The sequence below is a fragment of the Condylura cristata genome, unplaced genomic scaffold (assembly GCF_000260355.1).
Source record: "Condylura cristata isolate star-nosed mole 26May11 unplaced genomic scaffold, ConCri1.0 scaffold00015, whole genome shotgun sequence".
NCBI lineage: Eukaryota > Metazoa > Chordata > Mammalia > Eulipotyphla > Talpidae > Condylura > Condylura cristata.
In genome coordinates this window covers 33776859-33793042 of record NW_004567116.1, presented here as the reverse complement: position 1 = coordinate 33793042, position 16184 = coordinate 33776859, and the positions used below count along the sequence as shown (strand labels likewise).

General features: G+C 42.1%; 1 protein-coding gene across 2 annotated transcripts in view; it reads right to left on the bottom strand.

Moving 5' to 3' along the window:
• The window catches only part of ST5 (suppression of tumorigenicity 5), a 100988-nt gene that overhangs the window by 46384 nt on the left and 38420 nt on the right, over nucleotides 1–16184 (bottom strand). For both annotated transcript variants that reach the window (XM_004683069.2, XM_012725530.1), the window contains exon 2: nucleotides 2319–2423. In XM_004683069.2, coding sequence (XP_004683126.1) covers nucleotides 2319–2398 — 80 coding nt within the window. In that variant the 5' untranslated portion in view covers nucleotides 2399–2423. The remainder of the gene's footprint in view (nucleotides 1–2318; nucleotides 2424–16184) is intronic.

Sequence of the window (16184 nt, the reverse complement as noted above, 5' to 3'; positions counted from 1 at the left end):
CCAGGAAAGAAGAGTAAAGTAGGAATGTACCAGGAAGGAGGCTGGAGAAGAGAGGCTAGGGAAATGCTTTTCTGAGGCACATGAGAGGCTCAAATACTTACAAGCACTCACCATGTTATGGTAACATGCATGCTGGGAAACCAAAGGAAGAACAACCAACCTCTGAAAAGATCTAAACCCTGTAGGTATGCATTCCAAATAGAAACAGAGATACCAGCCAGCAATCCAAATTCTGTTTTGTTATCTGATATAACTAATGCATCTCCCACAGCAGAGTGGAAGTGAGAAGAAAACAAAAATATTTAAAAGGATTGAGTACTGATGGGTATGGTAATTTTTAGTTCAGATTTAAGTATGTTATTTCTTTAAATTTAAAACTATGCAGTCACATACAATTTTTGTTTTACCATTACAATGTCACATTTTTTTTTAAAAAGATTTATTTATTTATTCATATAGAACTGGGGTACAGGCCAGAGATGCGGAGGGTGAGAGGATTCACCAGAGACAGAGTGGGGAGCAGAACAGGCAGACCGACGAAGCACACTGCTGAGGGGAGCAGCGGGTGGGCCAGGAGAGGTCTGCCACGCCATGTGGTCTCCTCCGGGGCAGGCGGGAATCGAACTCATGCGGAAGTGGCTTTAGCTTCTCAGTGCAGTGCCTTAACCCGCTGCGCCACCAGGGAGGGCCTACAATGTCACATTTTTTAAAAAAGGAACCTAAATTGGTTCCCAGAAGCAGATAATAAGAAACAAAGATTCTAAGATATAGACCAGTTCTGCCTTGGCAACCAACATGCCCTGGAAGCCTGCAGTTTTCCACCTGTTTTACCCACGAGTTATTACTCCCTACCATTCCCAGTTTCACCCACTTCAGGGAAGCAAGAATGCAAGCAAATCTAGCCTCGCTTAGAGATGTGCAGGCACAGGGCAGAGAAGTGCTCCTACTGTTCTTGTTGCCACCAAAAGGATATTTAACTCTTTGATCTAAATTCTCAGCTCTTACATTAAAAAAACACCAGATTTTACCAATCTCTTTAATAGGCAAGGTCCATTCAAACCATTTCTACTAGGACTAACCCTGCATGCATGGTAGACAGAACCCCTGCCATCCCTTCCACTATAATTGAACTCCAGCTGTCAATGAACCAAATGTCTACCGCATCGCTAGCAAGAATGAGGGTGGCACATTCCACTGGGCACAGCTTGGCACTGCATGGCCCAGACAACCAGGAAGAAATGAGCCCCACCCTGGCAAGGATGCTGAGCATCCTCCAAAGGCTATTCATTCTAGTGGCTCATGTCCCAAAAGTAAAATTTTTCCCTGGAGGTTCAGCAAATGGAACCATGAAAGGCATGTGGCTTTACTAAAAGGGCCTAGAGATTCTTCTAGGATATCCAACCTTGATCAAGGTGTAAAAAGCCCTGGTGAGAATGTTACAGGGTAGCCCAGAGTGGACTGAACACTAAACATCTATCTAGTTCTTGAAACTTTTATCCCATTTAGAGTGGGGGCTAAAGTTAACTGAGTAGCTTCACGCCAGCCACTGTACTAAGCATTGACATATTAGCTCATTTAATCCTCACAGCAACTCTGTGAGGTAAGTACTACTATAATTTTATAGATGAGTAACCATGTCCCTGAGATCTCACTATTTGTAAGCAGGAAAAGCTTGGATTTGAAGGCAGTTCAATGTGAGATTTGATTCCAAAATCCATGGCTTTCTATGGTCTTAAATTCCCACCTTTAAAAAGAAGACAAAGTCAGAAAAAGCAGATTACAGTTTACACTGACTAAAATTCCCCAACCTGGGTTTTCTTGCTTGCTTGCTGTTTTTTCTTTCAGTCTAGTATAAAGTCTTAGAGTCTAGATTTCTGCTAGGAATTTGAGCTGCTAATATACACAACCACTATGCCTAGAGTGGTCAGCCTCCTTGCTACAGAACAGCTCCGGCAAGAGCTAGAGCTCAGGCAAGCTGTCCCCTCCTTGGAGAAAGAATACAGCCAGAAGAACATCAACAGCTACATGTTGGCTCCATTCCTTGGCATCGAAGTAACTTCAACAGATCATATAAGGCAAAGCTTATTATGAGGGCCCCTGTTTATTCTCTTACTATGTAGATTTATGTTACTAGAAAATGGCAGCTGTGACACAGATGATTTCTGTTTCATAGTTAGCATGACCAGTCACCTCAAAGATCAGTGATGATAATGGCTTACATTTTGGCAGAGGTTCAACTCATGACAGGTCACTTGCCTGTCCCTCACTGCCACCCTCCAAAGAGCCTCTCTCTACTCCAGCAGTGTGCCCCTACTCACCTGCTCAGGGTCTCCCGAGGGGCCTTAGTGCCTCCAGCCCCATGGGTGATGCTGGAATTCTTGTTGGCAGTCATGGTCATTTCGGCTCTCTGCAAATTCAGAGCCCTGCAAAGAAGACAAGCCTATAATCCAAATTTCCGCAGACAGCCCAAAGCACCCCAAACATCTTCCAGATGACCTCCAAAACTGCCAAGAGGGTTTTTGTGGTGGGTGGTAGGAACCACTTTCCCACATATATTTAATTCCATGTGGTACAGCTTAAGAGTTTCAAAGGACTCCTGACATGAAGAGTCTGTGAGTTAACAGCTTATCACTTCACAGAAAACAACATAAGAAAAACTGTTTCTATCCTACCTCATCTCACATCTTTATTTTCCCAAACTTCCAGCATGCCACTCAGCCTTATTAATTTTGCCATATTGCATACCTTCTAAATTATTCAATGCTTTTCTTGAATCACTGTGAAAGTGACTTGTTTTCTAAAAGAAATCTACTTTTGTTCTAAACAGTTAAGTATTCCTTCAACAGATATTTACTGAGCACCAAGGCCCTAGGCCATCCAGCAAAGATTAAAACAAAGTCTCTGCCCTTCTGGAGAAAAGTAAGAAGAAAAAACATGCACTCATCATCATTTGGTGGTTCACCAGTGTATGTTTAAATGTAAAATGTATAATGCAGAGAAGTCTGGCACAGAGAAGTTGTATGAATCAAAAAAAAAAAAATGGAGAGACACAGAGGGAAAGTGAGGAAGGTTTATTATTTTAAATAGAATGTTCTGGGAAAAACAATCTGATAAAGTCACATATGAGCCAGTATCACGAAATTATAAGCTATAATTTTTTCTTATTACTCATTAAAATAAAATTGATATTCATTAATGTATTTAAACACTTATAAGTGAAAACTTGGCCATTTGTATACCATATACAATTAATTAATACATCACTATCCTTTAGGGAACATTGTTTTATGCTAAAATAATGAAAAGAAGAAATAATTACAATTTAATGGTACATCCAGATTAGAAGGAAAAAAAATTATTTCTTAATTGCAAATGGCATGACTTGTATGTGGGAAACTCTAAGGATTCCACTAAAAAGATATTAAACTAATATATAAATTCAAGTAAGTTTGCAATATTAAAAATATTGCAATATTAAAAAAATCAATTTTCTTTCTATACTGCAACAACGAATAATCCAAGAAGGAAATCAAGAAAAACACTCCATTAAATAATAATAACCAAAAAGAATTAGAAATAAAGTTAATAAGTACAAGACTGGTACATGATAAACTACAAAATATCCCTGAAAGAAATCAAAAAAGAGTCTTTCCAGCAAAGGATACTGGATCAACTGGATAGTCATATACAAAAGAACAAAGGAGAAACCCTACCTCACACCATATAGAAAAATTAAGTAGAAATGAATCAGAGGCTTAAATTTAAGAGTTAAAATTACAAAAACAAGTCTAGAAGAAAATATATAGGTAATCTTTGTAACAGTGGGTTAGGTAGGACACCGAAACACAAACAACAAAAGAAAAAAAAGATAAAACTTTGTTATATCAAAATAAAAGCCATCAAGAAAATAAAACACAATTCACAGAAAGGGGACAGTTATTTGCCCTTAAAAGTCAACAATGAAGAGGGAAATAGCCCAATTAACAAGTAGACAAAGAGTTTGAACAGACATTCTCCAAAGATGTAAAACTGGCTAGTAAGCATATGAAACAATATTCAACATCACTAGTCATTAGGGGAATACAAATCAAAACCACAATGACAAAGTACTTTGTACTGACTACAATGGCTATAATCAAGAAGACAGATCACTATAAGTGCTAGAGAGGCTGTGAAAACAATGGAATTTTCATTCAGTACTGGTAGAAGTGTAAAATAGTACAGTTAGTTTGAAAGTTTTAGTGGTTCCTCAAAAAAGATTATTCACAGTTATCATATGACTCAGCATGACCAACTCCTAGATATGTAACTAAAAGAAATGATAATGTTATGTCCTATAAATATTTGTACACATGTTAACAACAGCTTTATTCATAATGACCAAAAAATGGCAACAATCCAAATGCCCATTAAAAGGGTGAATGAATTTAAAAACATGGCATATCCACACATAGAATATTTATTATTAAGGTATAAAAGAATGAAGATACTTCTATAACATGAATGAAACCGTGATGCCACTTTTATGGAATGTCCAAAATAGGCAAGGAGAGAGAGAAGGACAGGAATCTAGTGGTTGCTGAGTGCAAGAAGGAGGGTGGCAGAGTGGTAAATAACCACAATGAGTAAGGGATTTCTTTTTGGGGTGATCAAAATATTCTAGAATAAGATAGTGATTAATAGTTGCACAATTCTGTGACTATATTTAGAAACCACTGAATTATATACTTAGAATGAGTGAATTTTACAACAGAAGAAATCTTAATATATTAAAATCTAAAATTTAAGATAAAAAATTTAATACCTTGGGAGAGCAGATGTGAGAGACAACACAATTAACATATCAAGTTTATTTCCAATGTGAATGCACTAGAAAATGTATTCTTGATTGGGTTAACTACAGCTTCAGGCATATTAGTTCTCTCACTCTTACTGGTATTCTCATCACATTGAGCAAAATGAAATAAATCTTACATATTTACCGAGAGCTACCAATGACCTTACTCCTGGAGGTCATCTACTTATTACCTTGGTACAAGAATGTGTTGGTCTTCATGGCAAAAATAAGCCGAACTCTAATTTTTTTTTTAATAATAGTTTGTTTTTACATCATTTTGTGCCTTTTTCCATCTTAGTTGTAATCCTCATGGGCTTCCCACCACCAAATCACCTGTGTACCATCACCATAGTCCAGGGAACTTCCCTCCCCCCACCATTTTTTATCCCAGTCCCTATTCCACCACTGTAAAATATCTCTGGTATAAAGTTGTTCATAATTATTATTATTTTCTCCCCTGGTCCTTTACACTCCTGCTATGAGTGAAATTATCCAGTATTTTTCCTTTTCTTTCTGGCTTATTTCACTAAGCATGATCCCTTCCAGCTCCATCCATGTTGCTGCAAAAGGCATGTGTTTATTTTTTTGATTGCTGAGTAATATTCCATTGTGTGTATGTACTACATCTTTTTAATCCAGTCATCTACTTTTGGGCATTTGCAAACCCTAATTCTTGACACCACTTATAGTTGTTTTCAAATTTCAACATGATATCAGGATAACTTCTTTAACATCATGTGAGTTTGAAAGGGGTGGTTTGGCTGCTAGTGGTCATGGTGCTTCAAAGGAAGCAGCCAGCAGGCAGAAGGAGGACTGTCTGATGATGCAGCAGTATCTCTCCAAAGTGAACACTGCAGATGATTCTGGGAAAAGGAAAGCATTCCTGAGTCTCACTTTTCTTCACTTGGGAAAGCAGTCTTTATGGACTGAAACACACTTTATAATGCTGGTGAGATGGAGGAGGCGTCAATCCTGCCACGAGGGCAGGTGATGCATACCAGCTCTGGTGACACATTCATGTGCACCAGCCTAGGACCAAGTTAAAGGCCTGGCATATAGCTGTGTGTACACAGGAAAAAAAGAAAAGGCAGCTTCTGGAAGCTTTTCCAGGGCTGGTTTCCAGCGTCCTCAAGTAGCAAAATGCTACACGGAAATTAACCCGCTAAGAATTAGTTTTCAACTGTTCCCATGGTAACAAAGGTTACGGCAACCATCATAACCCATCCAACCAACATAGGACCTGCGCTAGCAACTCCAGGGTCAGCTCTCATGGAAAGGGCAGGAGATTTGTGAGGGGGGAAAAACATAAAAAAAAATAATAATAATGAGGCCCACCCTGGTGGCGGAGCGGGTTAAAGCACTGCACTAAGAAGCTGAAACCACTTCTGATGAGTTCGATCCCCGCCTGCTCTGGAGGTGACCACATGGCGTGGCAGACCTCTCCTGACCCGCCCGCTGCTCCCCTCAGCAGTGTACTTCGTCGATCTGCCTGTTCTGCTCCCCACTCTGTCTCTCACCACCCCTGATTCTCTGGCCTGTACCCCAGTTCTGTATGCACAAATAAATAAATCTTTAAAAAAAATAATAATGATAAATATATTCTTTCTTTCCCTGAGTTCTGATTTCCATCTAAAGAGGGGGGAACCCACTGCTCTAAAATACTATTATGTGTTGTGTGTATGTGAGATTATAGAGCCAATTTTGTAAGGAAGAAAAATATAAATGACTCTGACATTTGGTTGGGTCCAGAAGGAAAATCTTGCTAAGATGTAACCAAGAGACCAGTGAGTCAAAATTGCTAGTAGGGCCATGGCAGGGCCCATGGTTCTACTTCTCAGATGCCGTTCTTGGAAGTGGCTCAGGAGCTAAGGCAGGTTGCGCAGGCGAGATCAGAAGGGTACCCTTGGTCAGGACAGAGACACAAACTCACCATCCTCTTCTCTACCTCTTTTCTCCAAGTCAAATCTGAGAGTCAGGGAATAATCCATGGGCTGAGGAACTGAAGACCAGGCTAGCAGACCTGAGTGCTGTCTGCATGGCTGGCTTCCTGCTAAGACTAACCCGAGGCTCTCATCTACACTTTTTGCCAGTTACACCTTGGTGAGCCAGGCTGCAAGGAAAGAAGTCACTCCAGCAGAGGAAATAATGGGTCTAGAGCAGAGAAAAGCCAGGGAGATAGATAGAAGGCTGTTTCACTGGACCCCACAACCACAATGGCAAAGTGCAAGCAGAAATTGAATGTTTAGAAAATGAAATTGTTCAATTAGCATCTACCACCAATCACAAGTTACTCAAAAACAACTCTGACAAATTACAGGCAATTATCCAAAGAGTTACAATCCAGAGAAAGGAGTGTAATAAGGTACTTCCTGAACTTTTCTACGAACTTCGCATTTCAGACGAAGAGACCATAATTCTAGGTACATGAGGCCCAGTAGGGAGAAGACCTGATTTGGAGGCAGACAACTAAGTCTAACCCTGCCTGTGTCAAACTCTGGTTAAGTGACTGCACAGAATGTGTCCCAGACTCAACTTTCTCACTGTAAGAATGACAAATATAATGTGACCTACCTCACACGACTGGTAAGTCTGGCATACAGAGCTTAATGGTTTTCTTGTAGACAATCCTTTTATAGATATATGGAAAGCAACCTCTCCATTCCCAAATTTGAGTCATTTTTCAGACTCCCTAACACTGTCATTCAGTCCATTTACTCTGATCTAGGCACTGTACACGCTACCAGGATTAAAAATGAACAGGCACAGCACCCCAACTGGAAAATTAACTGTGTAGACAGGAAAGTTAAGTAATGAAGGGATCCAGGAAGGCCTCATACATAGAAAGTGTCATTTGAAGTAAATCTTGGTCTATACCTGAACTAAAATGAAAAGTCCTAAGAAAAAACAAGGTACATTTATTAGAGATGTGCTGTAAATTCTTTATATAATAACTAAAGTTGTAAGCACATCACATATATTAAATCATTTAATCCTTTTAAACCATTTAATCATTTATAACTATAATAATAAAAATTGTATTATTATTTATACATTACCAAGAAAAGAAGATAAAGAGCAATTAAATAGCTGCTAACAAGTGATAAGGCAGGAATCTGGGGTGTGGGGCCAGTTCTGAGCCAGCTCTGAGCCGGCACTCTGCCTCGCCCACAGTAGTTTTCTAATTTAATCCGCACCACTCTTTGAAGCAGTGATGAGGCCAATGCATACTCCCACTAACCTAGTGAAGGAGTGGAGCAGTTCTGTCTGACTGTCCTGAACATCAACGCGGTGCTTGTTAGTAAAAGCAGTGTCCCAGACCTCACACTGCTTCCTGAAAGAGTATCTGTGAAGATGGAGTCTGGGGACCTGCATTTTTAGTAAGCACACAGGCTCATGTTATACAGCAATAAATGTGAGAATCTGTGTCCTGTATGTGTGCTCTCTGAGGACTTGGGAAGGTGTGATGAGGAGAGTTTACCCAGCTGTAAGCAAATAAAAGATGGACACTGGGGTCCAGCTCCTCTCCTCTCACCCCTCTGCTTGCCAACCTCTTTCCATTCTCCCACTTGCCATCCCATCCTGTGCAGAACCAGTGCAGCTCAACAATGACGAAGAAGCAGCTACATCACTGGGGGATACACTGTTTCCTCAAATGCAGCTTTCCTCAGCCTTCGGTGTGCTCTGTCTTCTTGTATCTGCAAGCAACCCTGCCACCTGCCTCTGGTGCTTTCCTCACTTTCTCCTTACTTCCAGGCTCCTGAGGGGACAGTTTATACCCAAAGATATACTGGTGGTCTGCAAGAGCAAAAATAAGTCTTATTTGGTCTTTTCTTTATTTCTAGATCATCTGAATTGCCTGCCAAGCATTTTAAGAATTGGGTGAGTACAAGTAAAATAAAAATTTAAACCCAGATTGCAGTTTCTCTAGAAAATGCACCAAAGTATGCTTTCTATATGGCAATGGTGGTGATAGCTGAGTAGAAATGGTCCCCTAGATGCAGTGAGCTCTTGCTAACTTAGGGCTGCCTGCCCTGCTGCCTAGATCCACAAAGGAATCCTGAGAGGTCAGTCTCTGAAGGAAAGACACCTGACGAAGCAAACTGCAAGTCACAAGGAGAACCCCTGACACATGTATTCTAGTGGTGTTCTAAGCACTCTCCTCCTGGGGAAGTAATAGCTTAGGAAGCAGCCACAGAGAAGGAAAAGGTGGGAAAGGGAACTGCCCCAAAAAGCTGCCATCAGTCAAGACTGTGACCAGTACCAGACAATTGTGGCCCAGGGCACAGATAAAGTCCAGCTGCATGCTCACCCTGCCAGAGCATGCCTCCTCGGCCCCTCATGCATGACCTTCTTACTGACTCCCTTACTGACCTTTCCACAGCCCTTGGCTCTGGCTCAGGAGAAATTGGCTGACAGTTCCCTAGAAGAGGGTCTCTACTTTAGTTTTTTTCCTCCCAGAGACTAGGTACATAATATTGGCACTGGCACTGCAAGGGGCTTGACCAAGGTGACCAAATCAGAGTATTCTTTCCCACCACAGGATGTTAACCTTACCCCCTGCACCTGTATATACTCTGGACCCCAATGCCAGTCCTAGTTCTTTCCCAAGAGGGAAGGTCCCCCACTAGGATCCTATGGAAAAGCTCCCTGGCCCAGGCCCTCCTTCTCTCCCTAACTGGCTCTCAGAGGGGTAAAAGGACTCCTAGAAATGGTTGAGGAATCCGAGACATAATTATGGCCCATTTCTACTCCTTGGGGCTGCTCCTTCCTTCTTTCTCAGTCACACTTGTCTCCACCTACACATACAACTCAGAAACACTGCAAGCTCTGGGAGGGTCTTTCTGAGCACCCAGACAGTCTTCTACCCTTCCTTTCCCTCCTGCATCTAACTGGTTGGGGACTGGTTTAACTTCTCATAGCTATACCACGACCAACAGCTCCAGGCCTTGCTGTGGCAGTGCATCTGCATACGCTTGGGTTCCCTGGCCATCCTAGGAAGTCCTGCCATTCCCTAGTCTCCTGCCACCCAAGCCCCCTCCATCCCTCAGGGCTGAGAAAGCTGTAGGACAGTGTCACAGTGTCAGCTACCTCTTTCCCATTTTACTCTACGCTACGCTACTCTACTCTAATTAGCATGGTTTTTTTTTTTAAGATTTATTTTATTTATGCATACAGAACTGGGGTACAGGCCAGAGGTGCAGGGGCAGTGAGGGGATTCACCAGAGACAAAGCGGGAACAGAACAGGCTGACTGACAAGTACACTGCTGAGGGGAGCAGCGAGTGGTTCAGGAGAGTTCTGCCGCGCCATGTGGGTCACCTCCGGGGCGGGCAGGGGGCAGGCAGAGATCAAGCTCATGCTGAAGTGGCTTTAGCTTCTTAGTGCTGTGCTTTAGCCCGCAGTGCCACCAGGAAGGGCCCTCTCGTTTTATTTTTAGAAGAAACCGCTATGCTAAGCACAGACAGTTCTGCATAAATGGTGCTCAAATAAATGTTAGCTAACTTCCTTACTGGTGACAAAAGAGGCGTCCCCCAAGAAAAGTAGAAATGTAAAGCTAAGTGAACAAAAGACCCTAGAAATTTGAACACTGGCCACCTCCTTTAAGGTGTATTCCTCTCCCTGAAGTCACAGCTGCTGTAAAATCGCGAAAACCCAGCTGGACTGTGAAGAGCAGACCTTTCCTCCCACCCCTCTGACAATCTTATCTACCTCAGCACTTTCCAATCTCCTCCCAAGTGCCCCTATTATCTTCCAGAACCCTACTGGAGTTGTGGATGCTCAACTAACACACCCATTAAGAAATGTTGTTCCTATGAGATCTTCCTCTCATTCAGATTGGCTTTCTTCTTCATCCATTTTTCCTCTTCTCCTGATTCATTTCTCACCGTTACCTTCCCACATCTTGTCTTTGGCTCTGCTGTGCCTAAAAGCACAAAATTATAAGGGAAAGGAAAGAAAGCAGGCTCAGAACGTAGGGTGGGTAGGCATCAAGAGCTTCAGAGAGGCAGCTGAGGGAGGATTTTTCCCAACTCTCCCATACTCCCCTCTAAAATGCCAGGCCCTCTTTCTCCGTTACTATGTCTACATACCTTGTACCTTGAATCTGTTCCATTCCAGCCCCTTGTTCTGGGGTTCTAAATCCAGAAAGCCATTCAAGCAAAAATGTTGACAGGACTAAGAGCTTAATCAAGTAGAGAAGAATCAAGATTTGGTTCTGCTGCAAGTCACAAAAATTGCTGGATGGTTTTACAGGGCCATGTGAGGCTGTGGTCTTCTTCAGTCAGCCAGAGGAAGATATTTTTGTTTTTGTTGAAAAATAATGAGAAAAATTTAATTCCATCCCTTTGCTGTCTGCTTATCACTCCCCCATATGCTCTTTCCTAACCCTCCTCCCCAAAGAAAGCTTTTAAAGTTTAGGTCTTCAACCTCAGCCGTTTTCAGTCCCTTTTGTTACCAGATGGTCCTTCTCCATTTCAGTACAGATTCTGTTGAGGTTTGAAGCTGGGTTTAAACATTTCCTGAAAGTCTGAAATGGGGTGAGTGCTTGTTAAGTAATTCCAGGCCAACGGAAATCTGGTTGCTTCCAAGATAATTTAAAAAACCTAGACATGGCTGTTTCTGCCAGTTTGGGAACTCAGCTTCTCAGCGAGTGTTTCACTCAGTTCAGGTAATAGAACGGGGCCCACTTTGTCCCATGATTTACCATCACTTAGAGGAAGAAAACAGAACAGAGGTTTCTCCTCCAAAGAGTCTTGGTCCCAGGGGCTAAAGATCTCTGATCCTCCAGAGATTGGGTGTTATATCTTGCACATGCCAAGAATGTTCATGCCTTCCCAACTTTTGTTCACCCACTTCCTTTTATCTTGAATGACCTCCAGCCTCCTTCTCTCTAAAATACCCAGTTCAAATGTCAATTTCTTTCTGAAGCCTTTCCTGATCCTAAATCTTGATCTCATTCTCACCCTTCCCATGCATTCTGGTTTAGCTGAACTCACCCCAACAGATGGCAAGATGACTATCCAGCTGGAGAAAAACATACTACCTACAAGCTGAATTTCTCAGAGGAGTTAATTGGAAATAGTAAGGACTGAAGTGACCAGGCAAGTCTTCAGGCCTCTCTGGAGCATTGAGTGAATTTACCCCACCACTATAATGAAAACTTGAAGACCAACAAGAAGCCATCTATGGGGAAAAAAAAAAAAAAAAACAGGATACCCAACCAAGAGGGAACATACTTGAGGACTCTAGGCAGAGGGTTTAACTACCCCCCACTCTCAGCCTTAAGACCTCTTCCCTTGGCCTCACTCTTTTAGCTGACATTGCTTCTTATTTCACTGAGAAAACAGAATAACTAGAACAGATCCTCCACAAGCTACCATATAGCATCACCCACCACCAGCATGAGTGCAGATCTTGTCACCATTCCAGTCAAAGCTGTACATGACTCCCAAATCTTTATAACTTACAAGTCCAACATTGTCTAGGTCCTATGACATCCTTGACTACATTGTCTCATTATTTCCTAAAAAATACCAGACATATTCACAAATTCCTACTTCAGGATCTTCACATCAACTACACATATACAACTAAGAGGTATATTGTGTCCTAAATTCCCAGGTCTTTTGGTCAGCTGTCATCTAGGAAGGGCTTTCCTGACCACACTGTTAAAAACTGGTATAAAAGAAATTACTAGAGAAGCTTTTCTCCCCCTGCTATCCCTTAATATTGCTATTCCCCCCCCCCTTCTTTTTCTTCTTTTTTTCTCCATACTTTTTATCACCATGTAACACTTAATAAATATGTTCACATAAACTCCTTGAGACTAGATATATTTGTGGTGTGTTCATAGTTGTATCCTTGGTGCCTAGAGCAGTCCCTGGCACACAGTAAGCCCTCACTAAATACTTGTGGGTAAAAAGCTATTTGCCACCAGCCTAGAAAGGTCCTCCCTGAGCACGATGAGCAACTCCATTGTCCAGGACCACCTTCCAAGGCCACCATGGCCACCTTCCCAGTTTAGAACTGACCTACCTGCAACAATCACACACACTCAGAAAATTCAAGAGGGCCATGTCCTCTGAGCACCAAAAGCATCAGAGTAGGGTAAGAATTAAACTGAAACTTTTCTTTCCCAAGATTACCATGCTTTTTCCTGTTACAAAATGCAAAGGTGCTGCCTCTGGAAATTAATGAATTACAGGATCTTCCTTTCCTGATTTCTACTGTTTGGATAACACTGCTCAGGCCCTCTGAAGCATAGCACTTTGTTAATTCACAACCTGGGAGTAGCATTTCACAATGTGTCTGGAGATCTTCATGCTCACCAAAAGGCCGCTCAATTTAAGAAAGATTGGAAAATATTGTTGAAGAAGGGGGAGGGTGTCTCCCTTAGGCGTGGGCACTTAAGGCTCTCATTTGTTTACTTACTTGAACCCTGTGAGGCCCCCATGCTACTGGGCTATATTCTGGTTTTGAGCAGCAGCCCATTCCTAGATAGGCAAGTAAAGATAAGATTCTGGCACAATGTAACAAGAGCTGTGAGAGAAGTATGAACACAGAGCTCAGGGAGAAAGACACCTAATTAAGTGGAGAATCGATGTTTGGGAGGGCTTCTGGAAGAGACAAAGAGAGTCACACTAGGCTGAATTTCACAGGACTTGTAGAAGATAAGGGGGCAGAACATTGCTAGAGAAGAAAATTCATGAGCAAAAGCCACAGAGACCTTAGAACAAAGAGAGATTTCTTAAACAAAACACAAAAAGTGATGACCATCATAGAAAACACTGGCAAATTAGATTACATTAAATAAGAATTACATTTACTAAAGAAAGCCATTTTTTGGGCCCTCCCTGGTGGCACAATGGGTTAAAGCACAGCACCAAGAGGCTAAAGCCACTTCAGCATGAGTTCGATCCCCACCTGCCCCGGAGGTGACCACATGGCCAGGCAGACCTCTCCTGACCCACTCGCTTCTCTCCTTAGCAGTGTACCTTGTCGATCTGCCTGTTCTGCTCCCCACTCTGTCTCTGGTGAATCCTCTCACCGCCCCTGCACCTCTGGCCTGTACCCCAGTTCTGTATGCATAAATAATAAATCTTTTTTTTTTAAAGGCCATTTTTTAGAATGCAAAAGAAACCTACAGAGTGAGCACACAGGGAACATGAGATACACAGAGCAAAGTCATCGGAAAGAAGTAGAGCAGATCTTGGCCAAATCATCAAGGATGAATTTTCCCTTGGAGAAAAGTCCTTTGCTCCTCAATTTTCGACGGTAACAGAAAACAGTGCACATCAACAGCCAGGCTGTTAGCTCCATGAATGCATTTATCTCATTTGATTTAGTTATCATTATCTCTATTTTGTGGGTGGAGAAACTGAGGCACAGGTTAATAGCTCAGGGCTTCAGAGTAAGTGGCAGACCCCAGAGTCTGGAAAGACTGGCACTGACATCACAGCACATTAGTCTTTGGGTTTTGTCTTATCTGGGGTAGGAAATAATCTCTATCCCATGTATACCCCTGTAGCCCAGATTTATCTAGATAGTCAGAAAGAGAGATCTTACACCAAATTGATATTAAACCCATTTTTCTTTAAGCATTCTAGTCCAGAGGGCCCTGAATCAAGACAAAAATAAACATGAGATGTTTTTTTCTTGCTGTTGTTCTTCAGGCCTTTTCTTATCAGTCTTACTTAGGAGTAGCGGCAGTCACTAACACAGATGGAGGTCAAAGAAAGGCTGAAGCCAGGACTGCAGGAAGGAGAGTCTGTTCAGACATCTACCCAACTTCTTTAAGGGTAAGATGGGGATAAAATTCACCTCTTTTCCCTTCTTTAAACACACAAATGCTACTTGACAAGTGAGGGTCTGTGGTTCTCAAACTGTGCTGACAGCCCTGAGCAGCACAGTGAATTCAACAGGGTGATGCGAAATATTTCAAATGTCTTAGAAAAACAGAGGCGCACTTAACGTTTGTCAGCCACTCCACGAGTTCACAGGTTCAACATTAGATTGCATTGCATTCTTTTTAATGGTGTCATTTCTTTGTGAAAATGGGTTTTCAGCACCTTCTCTGAGAAAAAACAAGGATGGTGTGAAAAGCAATGTGGAACAGGAAATGAGAATGGCAGGATCCAATCTGATTCCACAATCTGAGGCGTTATGCAGTGCCCGGCATACCCCACTAGTTAGTAACTGTGGTTACTTAAGAATGAAATAAAAATACTTTCCCTCTTAATTTATGCGTATGATTTTTTTTTTTTCTAATGGCTTCTCAGTTGTTAGGATACAAGTACTTACTAAATTGTTTAAACCTAAAGACTTAGTAAATTAAACTTGGTATTTCTTTTTATGTAGTGAAAAAATATATATTTAGAATTAGCCAGCTGGACTCAGTTTAGATAATCCCAATTTTGTTGGCAACATCCAAAGCATTATAGTCAAGAGGCATTTGAACATAAGCCTTCTTTCTATCAAGTCTGGTGAGGTTGTTGACCTTGGCCTTGGCAATGTCATAAAACTCCTTCATGGCCTGTTTGATCTTACTGGCCTTCACATCACAGTGAACACAAGTGGTTGACTCAGTGGTCCAAGAAACTTGATGATGGTATAGTGGTCAGCCTTGCTTCTCCAAGGGGTGCTCTTCTGAGAATAGCTGAGTTGCTTTCACATTCTTGGGGGGGGAGGAGGGTGCTGTGGATACCTGTTAGCATTGCTTTCTTGGCCCTTAAAGCACTTGTTTTGGCTTCAACTTGGGGAGGGCCATGGGCTTCCTTTTTTACTTTCAGACCCATGGTGTAAAGCTAAACTTAGATATTTCTTTTCGCCTATGGATATTATAAAAATTACTGACATACTAAGGACTCACAAACTGAAAATACATGGAAATCGAGTTCTCAAGGCAGATCCAACCTTTCCCCAGAAGCAAGCATACAGCAAACACTTGGGTCTAGAGGCACTAGGGCTTCCCAGACCTGCTACCAGAAAAGCAGCCCCTCTGCCTGAAGAGGAATGGCTGCACACCGGTTCTGCTCAGCTCAGAGAATGTGCACATCATGGCAACTTTGACACAGGCTCATAGGCTCTCAGGCTCTCCATGGAACTTCTCCCTGAAAAGTTCTATTCAAAAATGGCCACGTGAATAAAAGCCAAAGCCTGCCCAAAAGCCAGCAGGCCAGCAGGGGACTTCCACACACACTCAGATTTGAGCAAAGTCCACAAGCCAAACCATTAATCCACAGAAGGGAAAGAGCTATGGGAATCTGGGAGAGCACTTCCACAGACAGCCCATCCACTGAAAGGCCAACAGAGCTTTTGGGTGAAGATTTGCATGAAAATGACTTCTTTGT